This window comes from Entelurus aequoreus, linkage group LG10 (assembly GCF_033978785.1).
Source record: "Entelurus aequoreus isolate RoL-2023_Sb linkage group LG10, RoL_Eaeq_v1.1, whole genome shotgun sequence".
NCBI classification, from domain to species: Eukaryota; Metazoa; Chordata; class Actinopteri; order Syngnathiformes; family Syngnathidae; genus Entelurus; species Entelurus aequoreus.
This window is the reverse complement of record NC_084740.1, coordinates 45,277,032-45,300,121: the sequence shown is the minus strand read 5'-3', so window position 1 is coordinate 45,300,121 and position 23,090 is coordinate 45,277,032. Positions and strand designations below refer to the sequence as shown.

General features: G+C 37.7%; 1 protein-coding gene across 18 annotated transcripts in view; it reads right to left on the bottom strand.

Annotated features, from left to right (window-relative positions):
* The window catches only part of tenm4 (teneurin transmembrane protein 4), a 312,747-nt gene that overhangs the window by 24,864 nt on the left and 264,793 nt on the right, over positions 1-23,090 (bottom strand). For all 18 annotated transcript variants that reach the window (XM_062060986.1, XM_062060970.1, XM_062060972.1 and 15 more), the window contains 2 exons: positions 18,937-19,814; positions 3,498-3,670 (listed from right to left, as the gene is read on the bottom strand). In XM_062060986.1, the coding sequence (XP_061916970.1) occupies positions 3,498-3,670; positions 18,937-19,814 (1,051 nt within the window). The remainder of the gene's footprint in view (positions 1-3,497; positions 3,671-18,936; positions 19,815-23,090) is intronic.

The window sequence follows — 23,090 nt, the reverse complement described above, 5'->3', positions numbered from 1 at the left end:
CAACACACCCACTAATAGTACACATAGTTGTATACTATGTACACACTATATAGTACTTGTACACACAGTCTTAGTAGATCACCTGCAACACACCCACTAATAGTACACATAGTTGTATACTTTGTACACACTATATAGTACTTGTATTCAATTGTACACACAGTCTTAGTAGATCACCTGCAACACACCCACTAATAGTACACATAGTTGTATACTATGTACACACTATATAGTACTTGTACACACAGTCTTAGTAGATCACCTGCAACACACCCACTAATAGTACACATAGTTGTATACTTTGTACACACTATATAGTACTTGTACACACAGTCTTAGTAGATCACCTGCAACACACCCACTAATAGTACACATAGTTGTATACTATGTACACACTATATAGTACTTGTATTCAATTGTACACACAGTCTTAGTAGATCACCTGCAACACACCCACTAATAGTACACATAGTTGTATACTATGTACACACTATATAGTACTTGTATTCAATTGTACATACAGTCTTAGTAGGTCACCTGCAACACACCCACTAATAGTACACATAGTTGCATACTTTGTACACACTATATAGTACTTGTACACACAGTCTTAGTAGATCACCTGCAACACACCCACTAATAGTACACATAGTTGTATACTATGTACACACTACATAGTACTTGTACATACAGTCTTAGTAGATCACCTGCAACACACCCACTAATAGTACACATAGTTGTATACTTTGTACACACTATATAGTACTTGTACACACAGTCTTAGTAAATCACCTGCAACACACCCACTAATAGTACACATAGTTGTATACTTTGTACACACTATATAGTACTTGTACATACAGTCTTAGTAGATCACCTGCAACACACCCACTAATAGTACACATAGTTGTATACTATGTACACACTATATAGTACTTGTACACACAGTCATAGTAGATCACCTGCAACACACCCACTAATAGTACACATAGTTGTATACTTTGTACACACTATATAGTACTTGTACACACAGTCTTAGTAAATCACCTGCAACACACCCACTAATAGTACACATAGTTGTATACTTTGTACACACTATATAGTACTTGTACATACAGTCTTAGTAGATCACCTGCAACACACCCACTAATAGTACACATAGTTGTATACTATGTACACACTATATAGTACTTGTATTCAATTGTACACACAGTCTTAGTAGATCACCTGCAACACACCCACTAATAGTACACATAGTTGTATACTTTGTACACACTATATAGTACTTGTACACACAGTCTTAGTAGATCACCTGCAACACACCCACTAATAGTACACTTAGTTGTATACTATGTACACACAATATAGTACTTGTACACACAGTCTTAGTAGATCACCTGCAACACACCCACTAATAGTACACATAGTTGTATACTTTGTACACACTATATAGTACTTGTACATACAGTCTTAGTAGATCACCTGCAACACACCCACTAATAGTACACATAGCTGTATACTATGTACACACTATATAGTACTTGTATTCAATTGTACACACAGTCTTAGTAGATCACTTGCAACACACCCACTAATAGTACACATAGTTGTATACTATGTACACACTATATAGTACTTGTACACACAGTCTTAGTAGATCACCTGCAACACACCCACTAATAGTACACATAGTTGTATACTTTGTACACACTATATAGTACTTGTATTCAATTGTACACACAGTCTTAGTAGATCACCTGCAACACACCCACTAATAGTACACATAGTTGTATACTATGTACACACTATATAGTACTTGTACACACAGTCTTAGTAGATCACCTGCAACACACCCACTAATAGTACACATAGTTGTATACTTTGTACACACTATATAGTACTTGTATTCAATTGTACACACAGTCTTAGTAGATCACCTGCAACACACCCACTAAAAGTACACATAGTTGTATACTATGTACACACTATATAGTACGTGTGTTCAATTGTACACACAGTCTTAGTAGATCACCTGCAACACACCCACTAATAGTACACATAGTTGTATACTATGTACACGCTATATAGTACTTGTATTCAATTGTACACACAGTCTTAGTAGATCACCTGCAACACGCCCACTAATAGTACACATAGTTGTATACTATGTACGCACTATATAGTACTTGTATTCAATTGTACACACAGTCTTAGTAGATCACCTGCAACACACCCACTAATAGTACACATAGTTGTATACTTTGTACACACTAAATAGTACTTGTACACACAGTCTTAGTAAATCACGTGCAACACACCCAATAATAGTACACATAGTTGTATACTTTGTACACACTATATAGTACTTGTACATACAGTCTTAGTAGATCACCTGCAACACACCCACTAATAGTACACATAGTTGTATACTATGTACACACTATATAGTACTTGTACACACAGTCTTAGTAGATCACCTGCAACACACCCACTAATAGTACACACAGTTTTATACTATGTACACACTATATAGTACTTGTATTCAATTGTACACACAGTCTTAGTAGATCACCTGCAACACACCCACTAATAGTACACATAGTTGTATACTATGTACACACTATATAGTACTTGTACACACAGTCTTAGTAGATCACCTGCAACACACCCACTAATAGTACACATAGTTGTATACTATGTACACACTATATAGTACTTGTACATACAGTCTTATTAGATCACCTGCAACACACCCACTAATAGTACACATAGTTGTATACTATGTACACACTATATAGTACTTGTATTCAATTGTACACACAGTCTTAGTAGATCACCTGCAACACGCCCACTAATAGTACACATAGTTGTATACATTGTACACACTATATAGTACTTGTATTCAATTGTACACACAGTCTTAGTAGATCACCTGCAACACGCCCACTAATAGTACACATAGTTGTATACATTGTACACACTATATAGTACTTGTACACACAGTCTTAGTAGATCACCTGCAACACGCCCACTAATAGTACACATAGTTGTATACATTGTACACACTATATAGTACTTGCATTTGTTTCCTTTCCAGCGCTCTTATTTTCCTACCACGTCCTGTTTGGCTGTTTATCATGTACAACACTTTAGTTTTTAAATGTGCTATATGAATGATTCCGCTGAAGCCAAACTGAAAATGAGTAATAAAAGACTTAAAGTATTGAATAAAAAACATAGATTAAGTAAAAAATATATTAAAAAAACAAAATAATAATATAGATATGTATTAAATAAATGAATTAAACATTGTATTAAATATCCAATTAAAATCAGATTAAAAGTAGTGTTTAATTAAATAAAAACATCATTAAATGATGATTACTAAAATATTAGCCCACTTCGCTTGTTTTGCCCCTCATCCTTGTGGCGCCCCCGACAGAACGCTGCCCAGAACCATGTGACCTACATGTGCAGGGAGGAAGAGAGGGACTCACCCTGCATGAGCGTGTAGAAGGTGCCCGAGGCGGACATGTTGGCGGTGACCGTGACGTCCTCCTTGGCGGCGCCCTCCGTCTGGATGCGGACGGCGCCGTGGGCGTCAGCCCGGTAGCTGCTGACCCGGCCCGTAGGGTGGGTGACGTTGGTCAGGCGGCCGAAGCTGTCGTACCTGCAAAGGAAGTGTTGATCACATTAAATATATCAACGCAGGTCGGACTTCCTGTTATTCCATGTTATTAACTATTGTTGTTTTCATGTTATTAACTATTGTTGTTTTCATGTTATTAACTATTGTTGTTTTCATGTTATTAACTATTGTTGTTTCCATGTTATTAACTATTGTTGTTTTCATGTTATTAACTATTGTTGTTTTCATGTTATTAACTATTGTTGTTTCCATGTTATTAACTATTGTTGTTTTCATGTTATTAACTATTGTTGTTTTCATGTTATTAAATATTGTTGTTTTCATGTTATTAACTATTGTTGTTTTCATGTTATTAACTATTGTTGTTTTCATGTTATTAACTATTGTTGTTTTCATGTTATTAACTATTGTTGTTTTCATGTTATTAACTATTGTTGTTTCCATGTTATTAACTATTGTTGTTTTCATGTTATTAACTATTGTTGTTTTCATGTTATTAACTATTGTTGTTTCCATGTTATTAACTATTGTTGTTTCCATGTTATTAACTATTGTTGTTTTCATGTTATTAACTATTGTTGTTTCCATGTTATTAACTATTGTTGTTTTCATGTTATTAACTATTGTTGTTTCCATGTTATTAACTATTGTTGTTTTCATGTTATTAACTATTGTTGTTTTCATGTTATTAACTATTGTTGTTTTCATGTTATTAACTATTGTTGTTTTCATGTTATTAACTATTGTTGTTTCCATGTTATTAACTATTGTTGTTTTCATGTTATTAACTATTGTTGTTTTCATGTTATTAACTATTGTTGTTTTCATGTTATTAACTATTGTTGTTTTCATGTTATTAAATATTGTTGTTTTCATGTTATTAACTATTGTTGTTTTCATGTTATTAACTATTGTTGTTTTCATGTTATTAACTATTGTTGTTTTCATGTTATTAACTATTGTTGTTTCCATGTTATTAACTATTGTTGTTTTCATGTTATTAACTATTGTTGTTTTCATGTGATTAACTATTGTTGTTTCCATGTTATTAACTATTGTTGTTTTCATGTTATTAACTATTGTTGTTTTCATGTTATTAACTATTGTTGTTTCCATGTTATTAACTATTGTTGTTTTCATGTTATTAACTATTGTTGTTTCCATGTTATTAACTATTGTTGTTTTCATGTTATTAACTATTGTTGTTTTCATGTGATTAACTATTGTTGTTTCCATGTTATTAACTATTGTTGTTTTCATGTTATTAACTATTGTTGTTTTCATGTTATTAACTATTGTTGTTTTCATGTTATTAACTATTGTTGTTTCCATGTTATTAACTATTGTTGTTTTCATGTTATTAACTATTGTTGTTTCCATGTTATTAACTATTGTTGTTTTCATGTTATTAACTATTGTTGTTTTCATGTTATTAACTATTGTTGTTTCCATGTTATTAACTATTGTTGTTTTCATGTTATTAACTATTGTTGTTTCCATGTTATTAACTATTGTTGTTTTCATGTTATTGACTATTGTTGTTTTCATGTTATTAACTATTGTTGTTTCCATGTTATTAACTATTGTTGTTTTCATGTAATTAACTATTGTTGTTTTCATGTTATTAACTATTGTTGTTTCCATGTTATTAACTATTGTTGTTTTCATGTTATTAACTATTGTTGTTTTCATGTTATTAACTATTGTTGTTTCCATGTTATTAACTATTGTTGTTTTCATGTTATTAACTATTGTTGTTTTCATGTTATTAACTATTGTTGTTTCCATGTTATTAACTATTGTTGTTTTCATGTTATTAACTATTGTTGTTTTCATGTTATTAAATATTGTTGTTTTCATGTTATTAACTATTGTTGTTTTCATGTTATTAACTATTGTTGTTTTCATGTTATTAACTATTGTTGTTTTCATGTTATTAACTATTGTTGTTTCCATGTTATTAACTATTGTTGTTTTCATGTTATTAACTATTGTTGTTTTCATGTGATTAACTATTGTTGTTTCCATGTTATTAACTATTGTTGTTTTCATGTTATTAACTATTGTTGTTTTCATGTTATTAACTATTGTTGTTTTCATGTTATTAACTATTGTTGTTTCCATGTTATTAACTATTGTTGTTTTCATGTTATTAACTATTGTTGTTTTCATGTTATTAACTATTGTTGTTTCCATGTTATTAACTATTGTTGTTTCCATGTTATTAACTATTGTTGTTTCCATGTTATTAACTATTGTTGTTTTCATGTTATTAACTATTGTTGTTTCCATGTTATTAACTATTGTTGTTTTCATGTTATTAACTATTGTTGTTTTCATGTTATTAACTATTGTTGTTTTCATGTTATTAACTATTGTTGTTTTCATGTTATTAACTATTGTTGTTTTCATGTTATTAACTATTGTTGTTTCCATGTTATTAACTATTGTTGTTTTCATGTTATTAACTATTGTTGTTTTCATGTTATTAACTATTGTTGTTTTCATGTTATTAACTATTGTTGTTTTCATGTTATTAAATATTGTTGTTTTCATGTTATTAACTATTGTTGTTTTCATGTTATTAACTATTGTTGTTTTCATGTTATTAACTATTGTTGTTTTCATGTTATTAACTATTGTTGTTTCCATGTTATTAACTATTGTTGTTTCCATGTTATTAACTATTGTTGTTTTCATGTGATTAACTATTGTTGTTTCCATGTTATTAACTATTGTTGTTTTCATGTTATTAACTATTGTTGTTTTCATGTTATTAACTATTGTTGTTTCCATGTTATTAACTATTGTTGTTTTCATGTTATTAACTATTGTTGTTTCCATGTTATTAACTATTGTTGTTTTCATGTTATTAACTATTGTTGTTTTCATGTGATTAACTATTGTTGTTTCCATGTTATTAACTATTGTTGTTTTCATGTTATTAACTATTGTTGTTTTCATGTTATTAACTATTGTTGTTTTCATGTTATTAACTATTGTTGTTTCCATGTTATTAACTATTGTTGTTTTATGTTATTAACTATTGTTGTTTCCATGTTATTAACTATTGTTGTTTTCATGTTATTAACTATTGTTGTTTTCATGTTATTAACTATTGTTGTTTCCATGTTATTAACTATTGTTGTTTTCATGTTATTAACTATTGTTGTTTCCATGTTATTAACTATTGTTGTTTTCATGTTATTGACTATTGTTGTTTTCATGTTATTAACTATTGTTGTTTCCATGTTATTAACTATTGTTGTTTTCATGTAATTAACTATTGTTGTTTTCATGTTATTAACTATTGTTGTTTTCATGTTATTAACTATTGTTGTTTTCATGTTATTAACTATTGTTGTTTTCATGTTATTAACTATTGTTGTTTCCATGTTATTAACTATTGTTGTTTCCATGTTATTAACTATTGTTGTTTTCATGTTATTAACTATTGTTGTTTCCATGTTATTAACTATTGTTGTTTCCATGTTATTAACTATTGTTGTTTTCATGTTATTAACTATTGTTGTTTTCATGTTATTAACTATTGTTGTTTTCATGTTATTAACTATTGTTGTTTCCATGTTATTAACTATTGTTGTTTTCATGTTATTAACTATTGTTGTTTTCATGTTATTAACTATTGTTGTTTTCATGTTGTTAACTATTGTTGTTTTCATGTTATTAACTATTGTTGTTTTCATGTTATTAACTATTGTTGTTTCCATGTTATTAACTATTGTTGTTTCCATGTTATATATATTTTTGTCTATTATCATTTTAAATGATAGACAAAAATATTTTGTAGCACAAATGTGTATGTAAGTATATATATATATGTATATATATATATATATATATATATATATATATATATATATATATATATATATATATATATATATATATGTATAAATGTACAGTATATATACACCCATATATATACATACATATACATAGATACATACATATATACATATATATATATATATATATATATATATATATATATATATATATATATATATATATATATATATATATATATATATATATATATATATATATATATATATATGCATATATATATATACATATATATATATACATATATATATATATATACATACATACATGTAGATAGATATGAAAATGTATATTTCATGGCCGTATTGAAAACACACTCATGAAAGTGTATGGTCGTACAGTATATACAGTAGTATGTATGTCACCTGGCAAGGTAAATGTTGTTGTGCTGGTAAAGGTGTCATGGCCTCCTGCTGCCCTCCCAATGAGCCAATGCTTTGGCAGCGTGCGGGGGATGGGCACACATTCAACGGGGCCAGCAGCGCCGCATTAGGAGGGATGAAGACTTATCTGTGCGCATTCAAACTGCTTCCCATGATGCCGCCCGCCACAATAAAAGCCTGGAACAAATGAGGTGGCGCTCGACTCCCTCATCACCGCATTGAAATATCCAATATGAAGGAATCATCTCCCAGACATGAATGTAAGGTGAGATGATGACCACAAACACTTTTTACTGCCAAGTATTCTACTTCCTGTTGACGTTTTAGTCCTCTTGTGACAGTAATGTGTCTATGAAGATAAAAATCTCATGAAAGTCTATCATCTCTTTCCCTCGCTCTTCACGTCTCTTCATGATTTGCTGAACAATGTATTGATCTGTAACTGAATTGAATCGCAAACTGGACAACATCTCGGAGAAGCTTTCCGCTCTGCAAGGCGAAATTAAGAGAGCATGAACGGACAACTAGAGCGGAAAAACCATTTAAATATATTTGCTTGCCATACCCAAAACTATCCTTATCTATAATTTGGTCATGCTGTAAACACCCCGGTGAGACCATCACAGGGAAAGACGCTCTGAAATACCTCCCCTCTTCTTTAAAGACTCAAACACAAAGGGCAGCCTGATCTACTAAGATCCAAATAGTAGGCGCCAAAAAGTGTGTAAAAAGTATAAAATAGTGTGTACTATTAGTTTAAAAAGTATAATATAGTGTGTACTACTAGTGCGTACAAAGTACAAAATAGTGTGTACTATTAGTGTGCACAAAGTATAACATAGTGTGTACTATTAGTGTGTACAAAGTATAAAATAACGTGTATTATAAATGTGTACAACATATAAAATATAGTGTATTATTAATGTGCACATAGTATTAAATAGTGTGTATTATTAGTCTGTACAAAGTATAAAATAGTGTGTACTATTAGTGTGTGCAAAGTATAAAATAGTGTGTACTGTTAGTGCGTACAAAGTATAAAATAGTGTGTAGTATTAGTGTGTGCAAAGTATTAAAGGCCTACTGAAACCTACTACTACCGACCACGCAGTCTGATAGTTTATATATCAATGATGAAATCTTAACATTGCAACACATGCCAATACGGCCGGGTTAACTTATAAAGTGACTTTTAAAACTTCCCGGGAAATATCCGGCTGAAACGTCGCGGTATGATGACGTATGCGCGTGACGAAGTCCGAGTAACGGAAGTTATGGTACCCGTAGAATCCTATACAAAAAGCTCTGTTTTCATTTCATAATTCCACAGTATTCTGGATATCTTTTGCAATTTGTTTAATGAACAATGAAGGCTGCAAAGAAGACAGTTGTAGGTGGGATCGGTGTATTAGCAGCGGACTACAGCAACACAACCAGGAGGACTTTGTTGGAGCGCTAGCCGCGCTAGCCGCGCTAGCCGCGCTAGCCGCGCTAGCCGCGCTAGCCGCCGACCTCACCTTGACTTCCTACGTCTCCGGGCCACCAAACGCATCGGGTGAAGTCCTTCGTCCTTCTGCTGATCGCTGGAACGCAGGTGAGCACGGGTGTTGATGAGTAGATGAGGGCTGGCTGGCGTAGGTGGAGAGCTAATGTTTTTAGCATAGCTCTGTGAGGTCCCGTTGCTAAGTTGCTAAGTTAGCTTCAATGGCGTCGTTAGCACAGCATTGTTAACCTTCACCAGCCTGGAAAGCATTAACCGTGTATTTACATGTCCACGGTTTAATAGTATTGTTGATTTTCTATCTATCCTTCCAGTCAGGGCTTTATTTTTTTGTTTCTATATGCAGTTAAAGCACGATGCTATCACGTTAGCTCGTAGCTTAAGCATTTCGCCGATGTATTGTCGTGGAGATAAAAGGCACTGAATGTCCATTTGGCGTTCTCGACTCTCATTTTCAAGAGGATATAGTATCCGAGGTGGTTTAAAATACAAATCCGTGATCCACAATAAAAAAAGGAGAGAGTGTGGAATCCAATGAGCCAGCTTGTACCTAAGTTACGGTCAGAGCGAAAAAAGATACGTCCATCACTGTCTCTCAAGTCCTTCACTGTAACGTTCCTCATCTACGAATCTTTCATCCTCGCTCAAATTAATGGGGTAATCATCACTTTCTCGGTCCGAATCTCTCTCGCTCCATTGTAAACAATGGGGAATTGTGAGGAATACTAGCTCCTGTGACGTCACGCTACTTCCGGTACAGGCAAGGCTTTTTTTATCAGCGAGCAAAAGTTGCGAACTTTATCGTCGATTTTCTCTACTAAATCCTTTCAGCAAAAATATGGCAATATCGCGAAATGATCAAGTATGACACATAGAATGGATCTGCTATTCCCGTTTAAATAAAAAAAAATCATTTCAGTAGGCCTTTAAATAGTGTGTACTATTAGTGCGTAAAAAATATTAAATAGTGTGTACTATTAGTGTGCACATAGTATTAAATAGTGTGTACTATTAGTGCGTAAAAAATATTAAATAGTGTGTACTATTAGTGTGCACAAAGTATGAAATAGTGTGTACTATTAGTGTGTGCAAAGTATAAAATAGTGTGTACAAAGTATAAAATAATGTGTATTATTAATGTGTACAACATATAAAATATAGTGTATTATTAGTGTGCACATAGTATTAAATAGTGTGTACTATTAGTGTGTGCAAAGTATAAAATAGTATGTACTGTTGGTGTGTACAAAGTATAAAATAGTGTGTACTATTAGTCTGTACATAGTATAAAATAATGTGTACTATTAGTGTGTACAAAGTATAAAATAGTGTGTACTATTAGTGTGTGCAAAGTATAAAATAGTGTGTACTATTAGTGTGCACATAGTATTAAATAGTGTGTACTATTAGTGTGCACAAAGTATAAAATAGTGAGTACTATTAGTGTGTACAAAGTATAAAATAGTGTGTAAACTTATTGTGTACAAAATATAAAATAGTGTGTACTGTTAGTGCTTACAAAGTATAAAATAGTGTGTACTATAAGTGTGTACAAAGTATAAAATAGTGTGTACTATTGGTATGTACAAAGTTTAAAATAGTGTGTACTATTAGTGTGTACAAAGTATAAAATAGTGTGTACAATTATTGTAAACAAAGTATAAAATAGTGTGTATTGTTAGTCTTTACAAAGTATAAAATAGCATGTACTATTAGTGTGTACAAAGTATAAAATGGTGTGTACTATTAGTATGTACAAAGTATAAAATAGTGTGTACTATTAGTGGGTGTGTTTCATGTGATTTACTAAGACTGTGTGTACAATTAATAACTGCTGTCTTATTTAAATGAGTTTTTTTACGTGTACTTGTCGCCATGGAAACACTCATTTACTGCCCATCCATGCCATCACTGTGTTGTGTCATGTTTCCAAACATGCAGCACACAAATAGAACATGTCGGTACTTTAGAAACAGTCCTCAGTGCATCTAGAGTGGAAAACACTTTTTAGCGCGCAGTAAGTGACGCTCATGTGAGACGCTAGCACTGGAATGCTCCGGACGCAAAACAATGCATAATGCAATCATTCTTTATTTTCATATATATGAAAAAATTATCATCATTAAAAAAAAACAAAAAAAAAACGCCGACAGATATCAATTGAATTAGTTTGAATCAGCCCTGTAAGTCATCCAGCAGCTATGGAATTATAGAATAATATTGCTGAATAAACAATGTGTAATATTTTCTATTTTTGACGTCTGCACAACTGCCAGTTTGCACTTCCTTCACAGACCTACTCAATAAAAAGGCAAACTAGCTCCCACAGAACAGTTTCAGTCTTGCTAAATGTGGTCAGGGATCACAGTGCCACCTGCTGCCTTTTCATTGATCTATTTTATGAGCCCGCAATGGAATGAAGAAGAAAGAAGCTCTAAAAAGATGATTGTTATTGATTCGTGCTAATATTCCGTCTTCATTGTTCCCGCCTGCAGGAGCAGTAACCGTGTCTCACCTTTCCACTTTCAACATTTTATGGCGCCAACAAATTAGCGTTAGGACCGTCGCCATGGAGACAACGACCTTCAGAGGTAACTAAGGAAAGTGTTTATTGGCGGAGATGAAACATTGATCAGATGAAAATGAAACAACTGCTGCTGGGGAATACTGAATGTGGGTGAAGCTGCATCCTGACGACCAAATATGGGCGTGCCAGCAAAGTCAAAACAATGCAAGCCTGATGACAAATGTTGATGTTGCAGTGTTGTTTACAGCTTTATAAATAACACCTGATGTTGCAGTGTTGTTTGCAGCTTTATAAATAACACCTGATGTTGCAGTGTTGTTTACAGCTTTATAAATAACACCTGATGTTGCAGTGTTGTTTACAGCTTTATAAATAACACCTGATGTTGCAGTGTTGTTTGCAGCTTCATAAATAACACCTGCTATGGAAAACATCACAGCTGTGGCTGTAGGCAACCTCCTCATTAGGGACGGCTACCGATTTTAGGTGTACAAAGTATGAAATAGTGTGTACTGTTAGTGTGTACAAAGTATAGAATAATATGTACTATTAGTGTGTACAAAGTATACAATACTGTGTACTATTAGTGTGTGCAAAGTACAAAATAGTGTGTATTATTAGTGTGTACAAAGTATACAATACTGTGTACTATTAGTGTGTGCAAAGTACAAAATAGTGTGTACTATTAGTGTGTACAAAGTATAAAATAGTGTGTACTGTGAGCGTGTGCAAAGCATAGAATAGTGTGTACAAAGTATAAAATAGTGTGTACTATTAGTGTGTACAAAGTATAAAATAGTGTCAACTATTAGTGTGTACAAAGTATAGAATAGTTTGTACTGTTAGTGTGTACAAAGTATGAAATAGTGTGTACTATTAGTGTGTACAAAGTATAAAATAGTGTGTACTATTAGTGTGTACAAAGTATAAAATAGTGTCAACTATTAGTGTGTACAAAGTATAGAATAGTTTGTACTGTTAGTGTGTACAAAGTATGAAATAGTGTGTACTGTTAGTGTGTACAAAGTATACAATACTGTGTACTATTAGTGTTTGAAGTAGAAAATAATATGTTCTATTGGTGTGTACAAAGTATAAAATAGTGTGTACAAAGTACAAAATGGTGTGTACTATTAGTGTGTACAAAGTACAAAATAGTGTGTACTATTAGTGTGTACAAAGTATAAAATTGTGTGTACTATTAGTGTGTACAAAGTACAAAATAGTGTCAATCAATCAATCAATGTTTATTTATATAGCCCTAAATCACAAGTGTCTCAAAGGGCTGTACAAGCCACAACATACCCACATACGGGCAAGGAAAACTCACCCCAGTGTGAACTATTAGTTTGTACAAAGTATATGAAAAAGTGTGTACTATTAGTGTGTACAAAGTAAAAAATTGGGTGTACTATTAGTGGGTAAAAGGTATAAAATAGTGTGTACTGTTAGCGTGTGCAAAGCATAAACTAGTGTGTACAAAGTATAAAATAATATGTACTATTAGTGTGTACAAAGTATAAAATAGTGTCAACTATTAGTGTGCACAAAGTATAAAATAGTGTGTACTATTAGTGTGTACAAAGTATAAAATAATATGTACTATTAGTGTGTACAAAGTATAAAATAGTGTCAACTATTAGTGTGCACAAAGTATAAAATAGTGTGTACTGATAGTGTGTAAAAAGTATAAAATAGTGTGTACTATTAGTGTGTACCAAGTATAAAATAGTGCGTACTATTAGCGTGTACAAAGCATAGACTAGTGTGTACAAAGTATAAAATAATATGTACTATTAGTGTGTATGAAGTATACAAAAAATGTGTGTACTATTAGTGTGCACAAAGTCAAAAAATATTTGTACTATTAGTGTGTAAAAAGTATAAAATAGTGTGTACTATTAGTGTGTACAAAGTATAAAATAGTGCGTACTGTTAGCGTGTGCAAAGCATAGACTAGTGTGTACAAAGTATAAAATAATATGTACTATTAGTGTGTACGAAGTATACAAAAAATTTGTTTACTATTAGTGTGTACAAAGTATAAAATTGTGTGAACTATTCGTTTGTACAAAGTATACAAAAAGGAGTGTGCTATTAGTGTGCACAAAGTATAAAATAGTGTGTACTATTACTGTGTCTCTCTTTGGCTGTCCATCGATTACGATGATGACGTTGCTCCAGTAATGGGTTATTGAGGGGGGTTTCGTATATGCCATTGCATGTGGCTGTGCAGGCCAATGCGCGACCCGCATGGTTTGCCACATGTGGGGCAGATGTAGTCCACGCTTGAGAGGGGGGCCCCTGCAGCGCGCTGATGTCGCTGTAAACGTTGTTGTTTTCTCCTCTCAGTGGTCTGCTCCTGGAGATGAGCAATGCCGGCGTGACTGCAGTTGCGCCAGGTGTGGCGATCAGCAGCCAAGACTTCCAGTGCGGAAGGCTGGATAGCACAGCGCTTCAGGAGGGTTTTTATGTGGTCCTTGTAGCGTTTCCGCTGACCCCCAGGAGACCTACAGCCTTCCTGGAGTTGGCCGTAGAGGATCTCTCGGGGGAGCCTCTGGGCGGGCATGCGGATTACGTGCCCCACCCAGCGCAGATGTCTTTGCGCAAGGAACACTTGTATGCTGGGTGTTTGGGTCCGGTCATAAATATCCACATGTGGGACTCTGTCCTCCCAAGTCAGACCCAGGATCCGTTGCAGGCAGCGGATGTGGTATCTCTCCAGGATTCTGACGTGCCTTTGGTAAGGGGTCCAGGCTTCCGAACCGTATAGCAGTGTCGACAGACAAACTGCTTTGTAAACAGCTGCTTTGGTGGAAACTATCAGGTTTCTGTTCAGGAAGACTCTGGTTTTGAGCCTACCGAAGGCAGCAGACGCTAAACCAACACGGACCTGGATGTCATTATCGATGTTACAGGTGGGGGACAGGACACTTCCGAGGTAGGTGAAATGTGGAACGATGGTGAGCTGCTGACCATCAATGTTAAAGACAGGCACTTCTGACTGGTGGGTAGAGTGTTGCGCAATGATCTGTGTTTTTGAAATGTTGACCTTGAGTCCTAGGGCACTGTATGTGGATGAGACCACGTTAAGTGCACGTTGTAGAGATTCTGGCGTGTGGGCAAGGAGAGCACAATCGTCAGCATACTGAAGTTCTAGAATCTGTTGTTTTGTAATTTTAGTGAAGGCCTGGAGGCGCCGGATGTTGAAGAGACTGCCGTCCAGCCGGAACTGTATGTGGATGCCATCTGTGGTTCCCAGAGCTTTGTGTGTGAGGAGGGTGACTGCTGAGAGAAAGAGGTTGAATATGACAGGAGCTAGGACACATCCCTGCCTGACCCGACTTTCACATTAAAAGAGGGGGATTGCTGGCCTCCAATGCGGACACAGGCTCGCATTCCATCGTGAAGTTGTCTCAGGATGTTGAGGAACTTTGGCGGAATCCCCAGCCTTCCCAGTAAGTCCCAGAGGAGATTCCGGTTTACAGTGTCAAATGCCTTGGACAGGTCGATGAAGGCGATGTACAGATCCTGGTGGTGTTCCCGGCACTTTTCTTGTACCTGCCTGGCTACAAAGATCATGTCAGTAGTACTGCGATCTCTTCTGAATCCACACTGTGATTCAGGCAGGATGTTCTCAGAGATGTGAGTAACTAAACGAGAGAGCATGACCCGGGCAAGAACTTTCCCAGCAACCGAGAGCAGGGAAATTCCTCTGCTGTTTCCACAGTCGGCTTTGTCACCTTTCCTCTTAAAGATGGTTATTATAACAGCATCTGTCCATTCCTGGGGGATGGCTTCAGAGGACCAGATGGAATCAATCAATTGGTGAAGCCGGCGGGTGAGGAGATAGCCACCAAACTTCAGCACCTCAGCTGGGATACCGTCAGGGCCTGGGCTTTTGTTGTTTTTTAGGCCCTTGATGGCTTTTAGGACCTCAGCAAAGGTAGGCGGGGAGTCCAGGTGGTCGACAGGGGGAGTGGTTGGGAAATTGGTGAAAATGTCCTGGTCAGAGGGATTTTCGGAGTTAAGGAGAGTGTTGAAATGTTCAGCCCATCTATTTAGGATCTGGGGTGTGTCCTTATAGAGGGTGACTCCGTCTGCCGATCTGACTGGGGTTATGTTTTTTCTCTGTGGACCATATATGGATTTGACGGCATCATAAAATCCATGGGAATTGTTTGTGTCAGCATAAAGTTGGATCTCACTGGCTTTCTTGATCCACCAGTCATTTTCCATGGCTCTGAGGGTACGCTGGACTTCGGCTCTTATGGAGGAGAGTCGAGTCTTTAGTGTGATAGATTGTGGGTTGGCCAGGCAAGCAGCATGGGCTTTGTGTTTTGCCTGGAGAAGTTTATGGATATCCGGTGCACTGTTGTCAAACCAGTCCTGATGTTTACGCCTGGTGTACCCAAGTGACTCCTCTGCTGCCTGATGGATGGCAGTTCTTAGGGAGTTCCAGCAGGTGTTGATGTCAGGGTCCAGGTAGGCATCAGGGATTGCAGACAAATGTTCTGCAAGCTGTGCTCTAAGCTGGTCTACAGATTGCTTGGATTTGAGTGCTTCACAGTTGAGTCTCTTGTTTCGTGATGTTTTCTTCAGTTGGGGGCGGACTTCCATCTGAAATTTGGCTCTGATCATTCGATGGTCAGTCCAGCAGTCCGCTCCACGCATCGCTCTGGAGATTAGGACCTCCTTCCTGTCTCTACGACGGGTGATAATATAGTCGAGGAGGTGCCAATGTTTGGAGCGAGGATGTTGCCAGGAGGTCTTGAATTTATCCTTGAGCTGGAACAGGGTGTTGGTGATGATCAACTGATGTTCAGAGCAGAGTGTAAGGAGGCGAAGCCCATTATCATTAAGCCTACCAACCCCGTGCTGACCAAGTGTTCCGGTCCAGAGCCCACTGTCAAAGCCCACCCTCGCGTTAAAATCCCCGAGGAGTATGAGCTTGTCGGTGGGAGGCGTTCCCTCAATGGCGGAGTTTAGTGAGGCATAGAATGTGTCCTTGCTCTCGAGGTCTGCATCCAGGGTTGGGGCGTAGGCGCTGATAAGGGTGACATGGCGATTTTTGGTGAGTGGTACACGCCACGTCATGAGCCTTTCGCTTATACCCACTGGAGACTCTGGGATATTGTGAAGAAGGCTTGTCCTGGCGGCAAAACCCACTCCATGTAGACGACGGGAGCCTTCTGGATGACCCTTCCAGAAGAAAGTGTAGCCTTCTCCCGCCTCCGTAATTGAGTCTTCCCCATGTAAGCGGGTTTCGCTCAGGGCGGCTATGTCAATGCCATATCGGTTTAGTTCATGCGCAACGAGTGCTGTTCTTCGCTGCGGGCGGCAGGAGAGATCACGCACATCCAGAAGTGTGCGGACGTTCCATGACGCTATTGTGAAGGGAATTTTGTTTCTCTTGTACGATTGTTTTCGACCACATAAAGGGATGGCCCGGCAGCTGCGGTAGGCTGCCCGGGTGATGAGGAACAGACCATTTTTAGGCCACCTTTTCTAGGCCCTTCCCATTTCAGGGTGAGCAGAGCGGTGCTGCTCAGTCACGTGCGAAGCTGCCGGGGAGGCATGCTGTTCCATCCCATGCCACAGCGACCTTCACTCGCACGCCGCCTACGTGCAGGGTTGGGCTAGGTACTGCCAGTCACATCCTTGACCTGTACCAGCCACCCTTCCCCATCGCCGCAGGACTTGAGGTCGGGGAGGTTGGGGCTAGTGCTGAGGAGGAGCAAAACACCTGCGCAGTGAATTGATTTAAGTGGTGGTAGAAGTGCGCAGTCTCTACCCGCACTGTTTTGTCTTGGCCCCATGTGGCATCCTCCAGTGGCATGAAAAGCTCATGACGACCTTCTGCCGCATGGTGTTGCAGAGGACTGCCAGAGCACCGGTCTGTTGGTGACTGCCTAATGCGGGTCCTCGCCACAGATTTTTCGTTAGGGGTTTTCTCCCGTAGCCTATAACCAAGTGGTTAGCCAGTAGGCACTGGTCAATGAGGCAGAGACTTTTGAGGCGGTCTTTATTACTATTACTGTGTACAAAGTATTAAATAACGTGTACTATTAGTGTGTGCAAAGTATGAAATAGTGTGTACTATTAGTGCGTACAAAGTATAGAATATTGTGTACTATTAGTGTGTACAAAGTATAAAATAATACGTATTATTCGTTTGTACAAAGTATACAAAAAGGTGTGTACTATTAGTGTGTACAAAGTAAACAATTGTGTGACTATTAGTGTGTAAAAACTATAAAATAGTGTGTACCATTAGTGTGTACAAAGTACAAAATAGTGTGTACTATTAGTGTGTACAAGTGTCACAATATATTACTCTGAAGGTGTGTACCTGGAAAATGTGTTTCAAATGCTAGCATGCTAACGTTAGCATGCATCAAGTACCAATATATGACTGAGGTGTGTACCTACAAAATGAGCTAAATAAAGAAGCTAGCATGCTAACGTTAGCATGCATCAAGTACCAATATATGACTGAGGTGTGCACCTACAAAATGAGCTAAATAAAGAAGGTAGCATGCTAACGTTAGCATGCATCAAGTACCAATATATGACTGAGGTGTGCACCTACAAAATGAGCTAAATAAAGAAGGTAGCATGCTAACGTTAGCATGCATCAAGTACCAATATATGACTGAGGTGTGTACCTACAAAATGAGCTAAATAAAGAAGCTAGCATGCTAACGTTAGCATGCATCAAGTACCAATATATGACTAAGGTGTGTACCTACAAAATGAGCTAAATAAAGAAGCTAGCATGCTAACGTTAGCATGCATCAAGTACCAATATATGACTAAGGTGTGTACCTACAAAATGAGCTAAATAAAGAAGCTAGCATGCTAACGTTAGCATGCATCAAGTACCAATACATGACTGAGGTGTGTACCTACAAAATGAGCTAAATAAAGAAGCTAGCATGCTAACGTTAGCATGCATTAAGTACCAATATATGACTAACTGTAGAAGCTCTGAGAGGTCACTCACTCAAAGAAGGTGGTCCAACCGTTCTCATTGGTTTTGGTGGCCAGCAGCCCGGAACTTCCGTGGTAGGTCATGACGGCAAGTTCTTGGCCCTGCGCCGCCACACTTTTGAGCGCGTGGTTGGCGCCCACGGTGAACCAGAAGGTCTGTCCGTCGGGCACCATGAGCCACAGAGGCATCCCCGTGGTGTCGCGGCGGATGGTCACCACGTTCTTGTTCTTGTCCGTGATGCTGCTCAGCTGGCCCTGGCCCGTGTAGGTGAGGTTGTACAGGTGGTCCCCGGTGGTCAGACTCTGGGTGAAGACGTGGCTGCCGTTGGCGTCGAAGAGGTAGAGTTGGTCCTGGATGGGGGAGGACACCTCGTACATGTTGAGGGGACTCAGGTAGGGCTTGTTCTGGCGCACGTAGCGGATGCGGATGTTGCCCAGGTCTGCGATGTAGAGCTCTCCGTCCGGACACACCGCCAAGGACGAGGGCGCGTTCAGCTTGGCGTCCATGGCGTAGCCCTCGTCGCCCGAGTAGCAGTCGCAGTTGGCGTCGTTCTTGCAGTCGCAGCCGCTGGGCGCCCCCGCCACCAAGGAGATCTCGCCGTCGGTGGACACCCGGCGGACACGGTTGATCTTCTTCTCGTCCGACTCGGCGATGTACAGGACGCCGGTGTGGGACACGGCCAGCGTGTTGGCCGACTCCAGGGTGGCGTGGATGGCCACCTTGCTCATGAGGAAGTGGTCCATGCCGGGCACTTGGCAGTGCATGGGCCTGCCCGCCACGATGCGCACTTGGTGGTTCTCGGAGATCTGGAGGACCACATTGTTGTCCAGGACGTACAAGGAATTGTCCAAGGGACTCACCGCCAGGTCTGTGGGCCACTCCAGGCGCACCTGGGACGGAAAAGACACAGGACATGAATCATGGCTCCGATTCTACAGACCAAGGAAGAACACCTGGCCGCTCAACCTCGCATTCAGTGATTTGGGTCTGAGTATCGGGAAAAGACTACCCGGTCTACACCCAAGTTCCCGGAGCTTGGAACCCAGAACCAGCCGGCTGACCACGAGGCGAATAATGCTAAACACATGAGCCACCGTCTTCAGGAACTTGGTGAGACTTGTTCAAGCACCAACCAAAAACTGTTCCACCAAATGATGTTGCAGCTAGACCACATGGACCCAGACTCGGGCTGCAGCTATCGATTACTTTAGTAATCGAGTAACTATTGATTAGATTGTTCGATTAATCGAGTAACCTATTGATTAGATTGTTCGACTAATCGAGTAACTTATTGATGACATTGTTCGATTAATCGAGTAACCTATTGATGACATTGTTTGATTAATCGAGTAACTTATTGATTAGATTGTTCGACTAATCGAGTAACCTATTGATGACATTGTTCGATTAATCGAGTAACTTATTGATTAGATGGTTAGATTCATCGAGTAACCTATTGATTAGGGTGTTCGATTCATCGAGTAAACTATTGATTAGATTGTTCGATTCATTGAGTAACCTATTGATTAGATTGTTGGATTAATCAAGTAACCTATTGGTCAAATTTTTCAATTAATCGAGAAACCTTTTGATTAGATTGTTCGATTAATCGAGTAACCTATTGATTAGATTGTTTGATTAATCGAGTAACTCATTGATTAGATTGTTCGACTAATCGAGTAACCTATTGATGACATTGTTTGATTAATCGAGTAACTTATTGATTAGATTGTTCGACTAATCGAGTAACCTATTGATGACATTGTTCGATTAATCGAGTAACTTATTGATTAGATTGTTAGATTCATCGAGTAACCTATTGATTAGGGTGTTCAATTCATCGAGTAAACTATTGATTAGGGTGTTGGATTCATCGAGTAAACTATTGATTAGATTGTTCGATTCATTGAGTAACCTATTGATTAGATTGTTGGCTTAATCAAGTAACCTATTGATCAAATTTTTCAATTAATCGAGAAACCTTTTGATTAGATTGTTCGATAACTTATTTAATAGATTGCTCGATTAATCGATTAACCCATTGATTAGATTGTTAGATGAATCGGGTAACCTATTAATTAGGGTGTTCGAATAATCGAGTAACCTATTGGTTAGAGTGTTTGATTAATTGAGGAACTTATTGATTGGGGTGTTTGATTAATCGAGTGACCTATTGATTAGATTGTTCAATGAATGAAGATGTGTTCTTGTCCTAAATAAAGATTGTGAATGGCAGACAAAAGTTCTCCTTTAAAGTCTGCAACACGATAAGATGAAACTAAAATGAACTGGCAGACAAAATGGAGGTTGTTGTTGTAAGGAAGAAAAAGGGTGTTCAGCAGCAAAGACGATCCAAACAAAAGAGTTTGTGAGAAGGAGGCTGCATTGATTGAAACGTTGGCCCTGAAGGAAGCCATCATTGAAAAGTAGCTCCACAAAAAAAGCTGCTGTGTTATCTTCAAATTCACCTTTTCAAAATCATCTGATAAAGCGTGAGTGGAGGGAAGACAAGCTCCCCTGTGATCACTGATGCTATCATGCAGGCTGCTAAAGGGCAGCGTGACGAAGGAAGGCCAGATGGAGGTAAAGATCACATCAGCCTTTTTAAAGGGCCTCGTTCACTTTTTCATAATAGGAGAGATTGCAGGAGAAATACAGTCAGCCATTAAAGACTTGAATTCAAGTGCTTTGTTCTACTGGAGATGCATTCACGCTTCCCAAGTAGAAGGACAACTAATAACATCGCATTAAAGGCCTACTGAAACCCACTACTACCGACCACGCAGTCTGATAGTTTATATATCAATGATGAAATCTTAACATTATAACACATGCCAATACGGCCGGGTTAACTTATAAAGTGACATTTTAAATTTGCAGCTAAACTTCCGGTTCGAAACGCCTCTGAGGATGACGGATGCGCGTGACGTAGCCCAGGGAACACGGGTATGCCTTCCACATTGAAGCCAATACGAAAAAGCTCTGTTTTCATTTCATAATTCCACAGTATTCTGGACATCTGTGTTCGTGAATCTGTTGCAATCATGTTCATTGCATTATGGAGAAAGAAGCTGAGCAAGCAAAGAAGAAAGTTGTCGGTGCGAAATGGACGTATTTTTCGAACGAAGTCAGCAACAACAGTACACAGCCGGCGCTTCTTTGTTTACATTCCCGAAAGATGCAGTCAAGATGGAAGAACTCGGATAACAGAGACTCTAACCAGGAGGACTTTTGACTTCGATACACAGACGCCTGTAGAGAACTGGGACAACACAGACTCTTACCAGGATTACTTTGATTTGGATGACAAAGTCGCAGACGTGCTACTGTGAGTATGCAGCTTTGGCTTCTAAACATTTGATCGCTTGACCGTATGTGCGCAACTTTTTTTTGCGTATGTACGTAACTTTTTTAAAATATATAAGCTTTATGAACCTTGGGTTAGGTGAACGGTCTTTTGGGCTGAGTGATTGTGTGTGTTGATCAGGTGTTTGAATTGTATTGGCGTGTTCTAGGGAGCTAGGAGCTAGCATAGGAGCTAGGAGCTAGCATAACAAACACGCAGGTGTTTTTATGCAGGATTAATTTGTGGCATATTAAATATAAGCCTGGTTGTGTTGTGGCTAATAGAGTAAATATATGTCTTGTGTTTATTTACTGTTTTAGTCATTCCCAGCTGAATACCAGGTACCGTGAGTATGCAGCCTTGGCTGCTAAACATTTGATAGCTTGACCGTACGTGCGCGTCACGTACGTAACTTTTTAAAAATATATGAGCTTTATGAACCTTGGGTTAGGTGAACGGTCTTTTGGGCTGAGTGATTGTGTATGTTGATCAGGTGTTTGAATTGTATTGGCGTGTTCTATGGAGCTAGTAGCTAGCATAGGAGCTAGGAGCTAGCATAACAAACACGTAGGTGTTTTTATGCAGGATTAATTTGTGGCATATTAAATATAAGCCTGGTTGTGTTGTGGCTAATAGAGTATATATATGTCTTGTGTTTATTTACTGTTGTAGTCATTCCCAGCTGAATATCAGGTACCGTGAGTATGCAGCCTTGGCTGCTAAACATTTGATAGCTTGACCGTATGTGCGCGTCACGTATGTAACTTTTTAAAAATATATAAGCTTTATGAACCTTGGGTTAGGTGAACGGTCTTTTGGG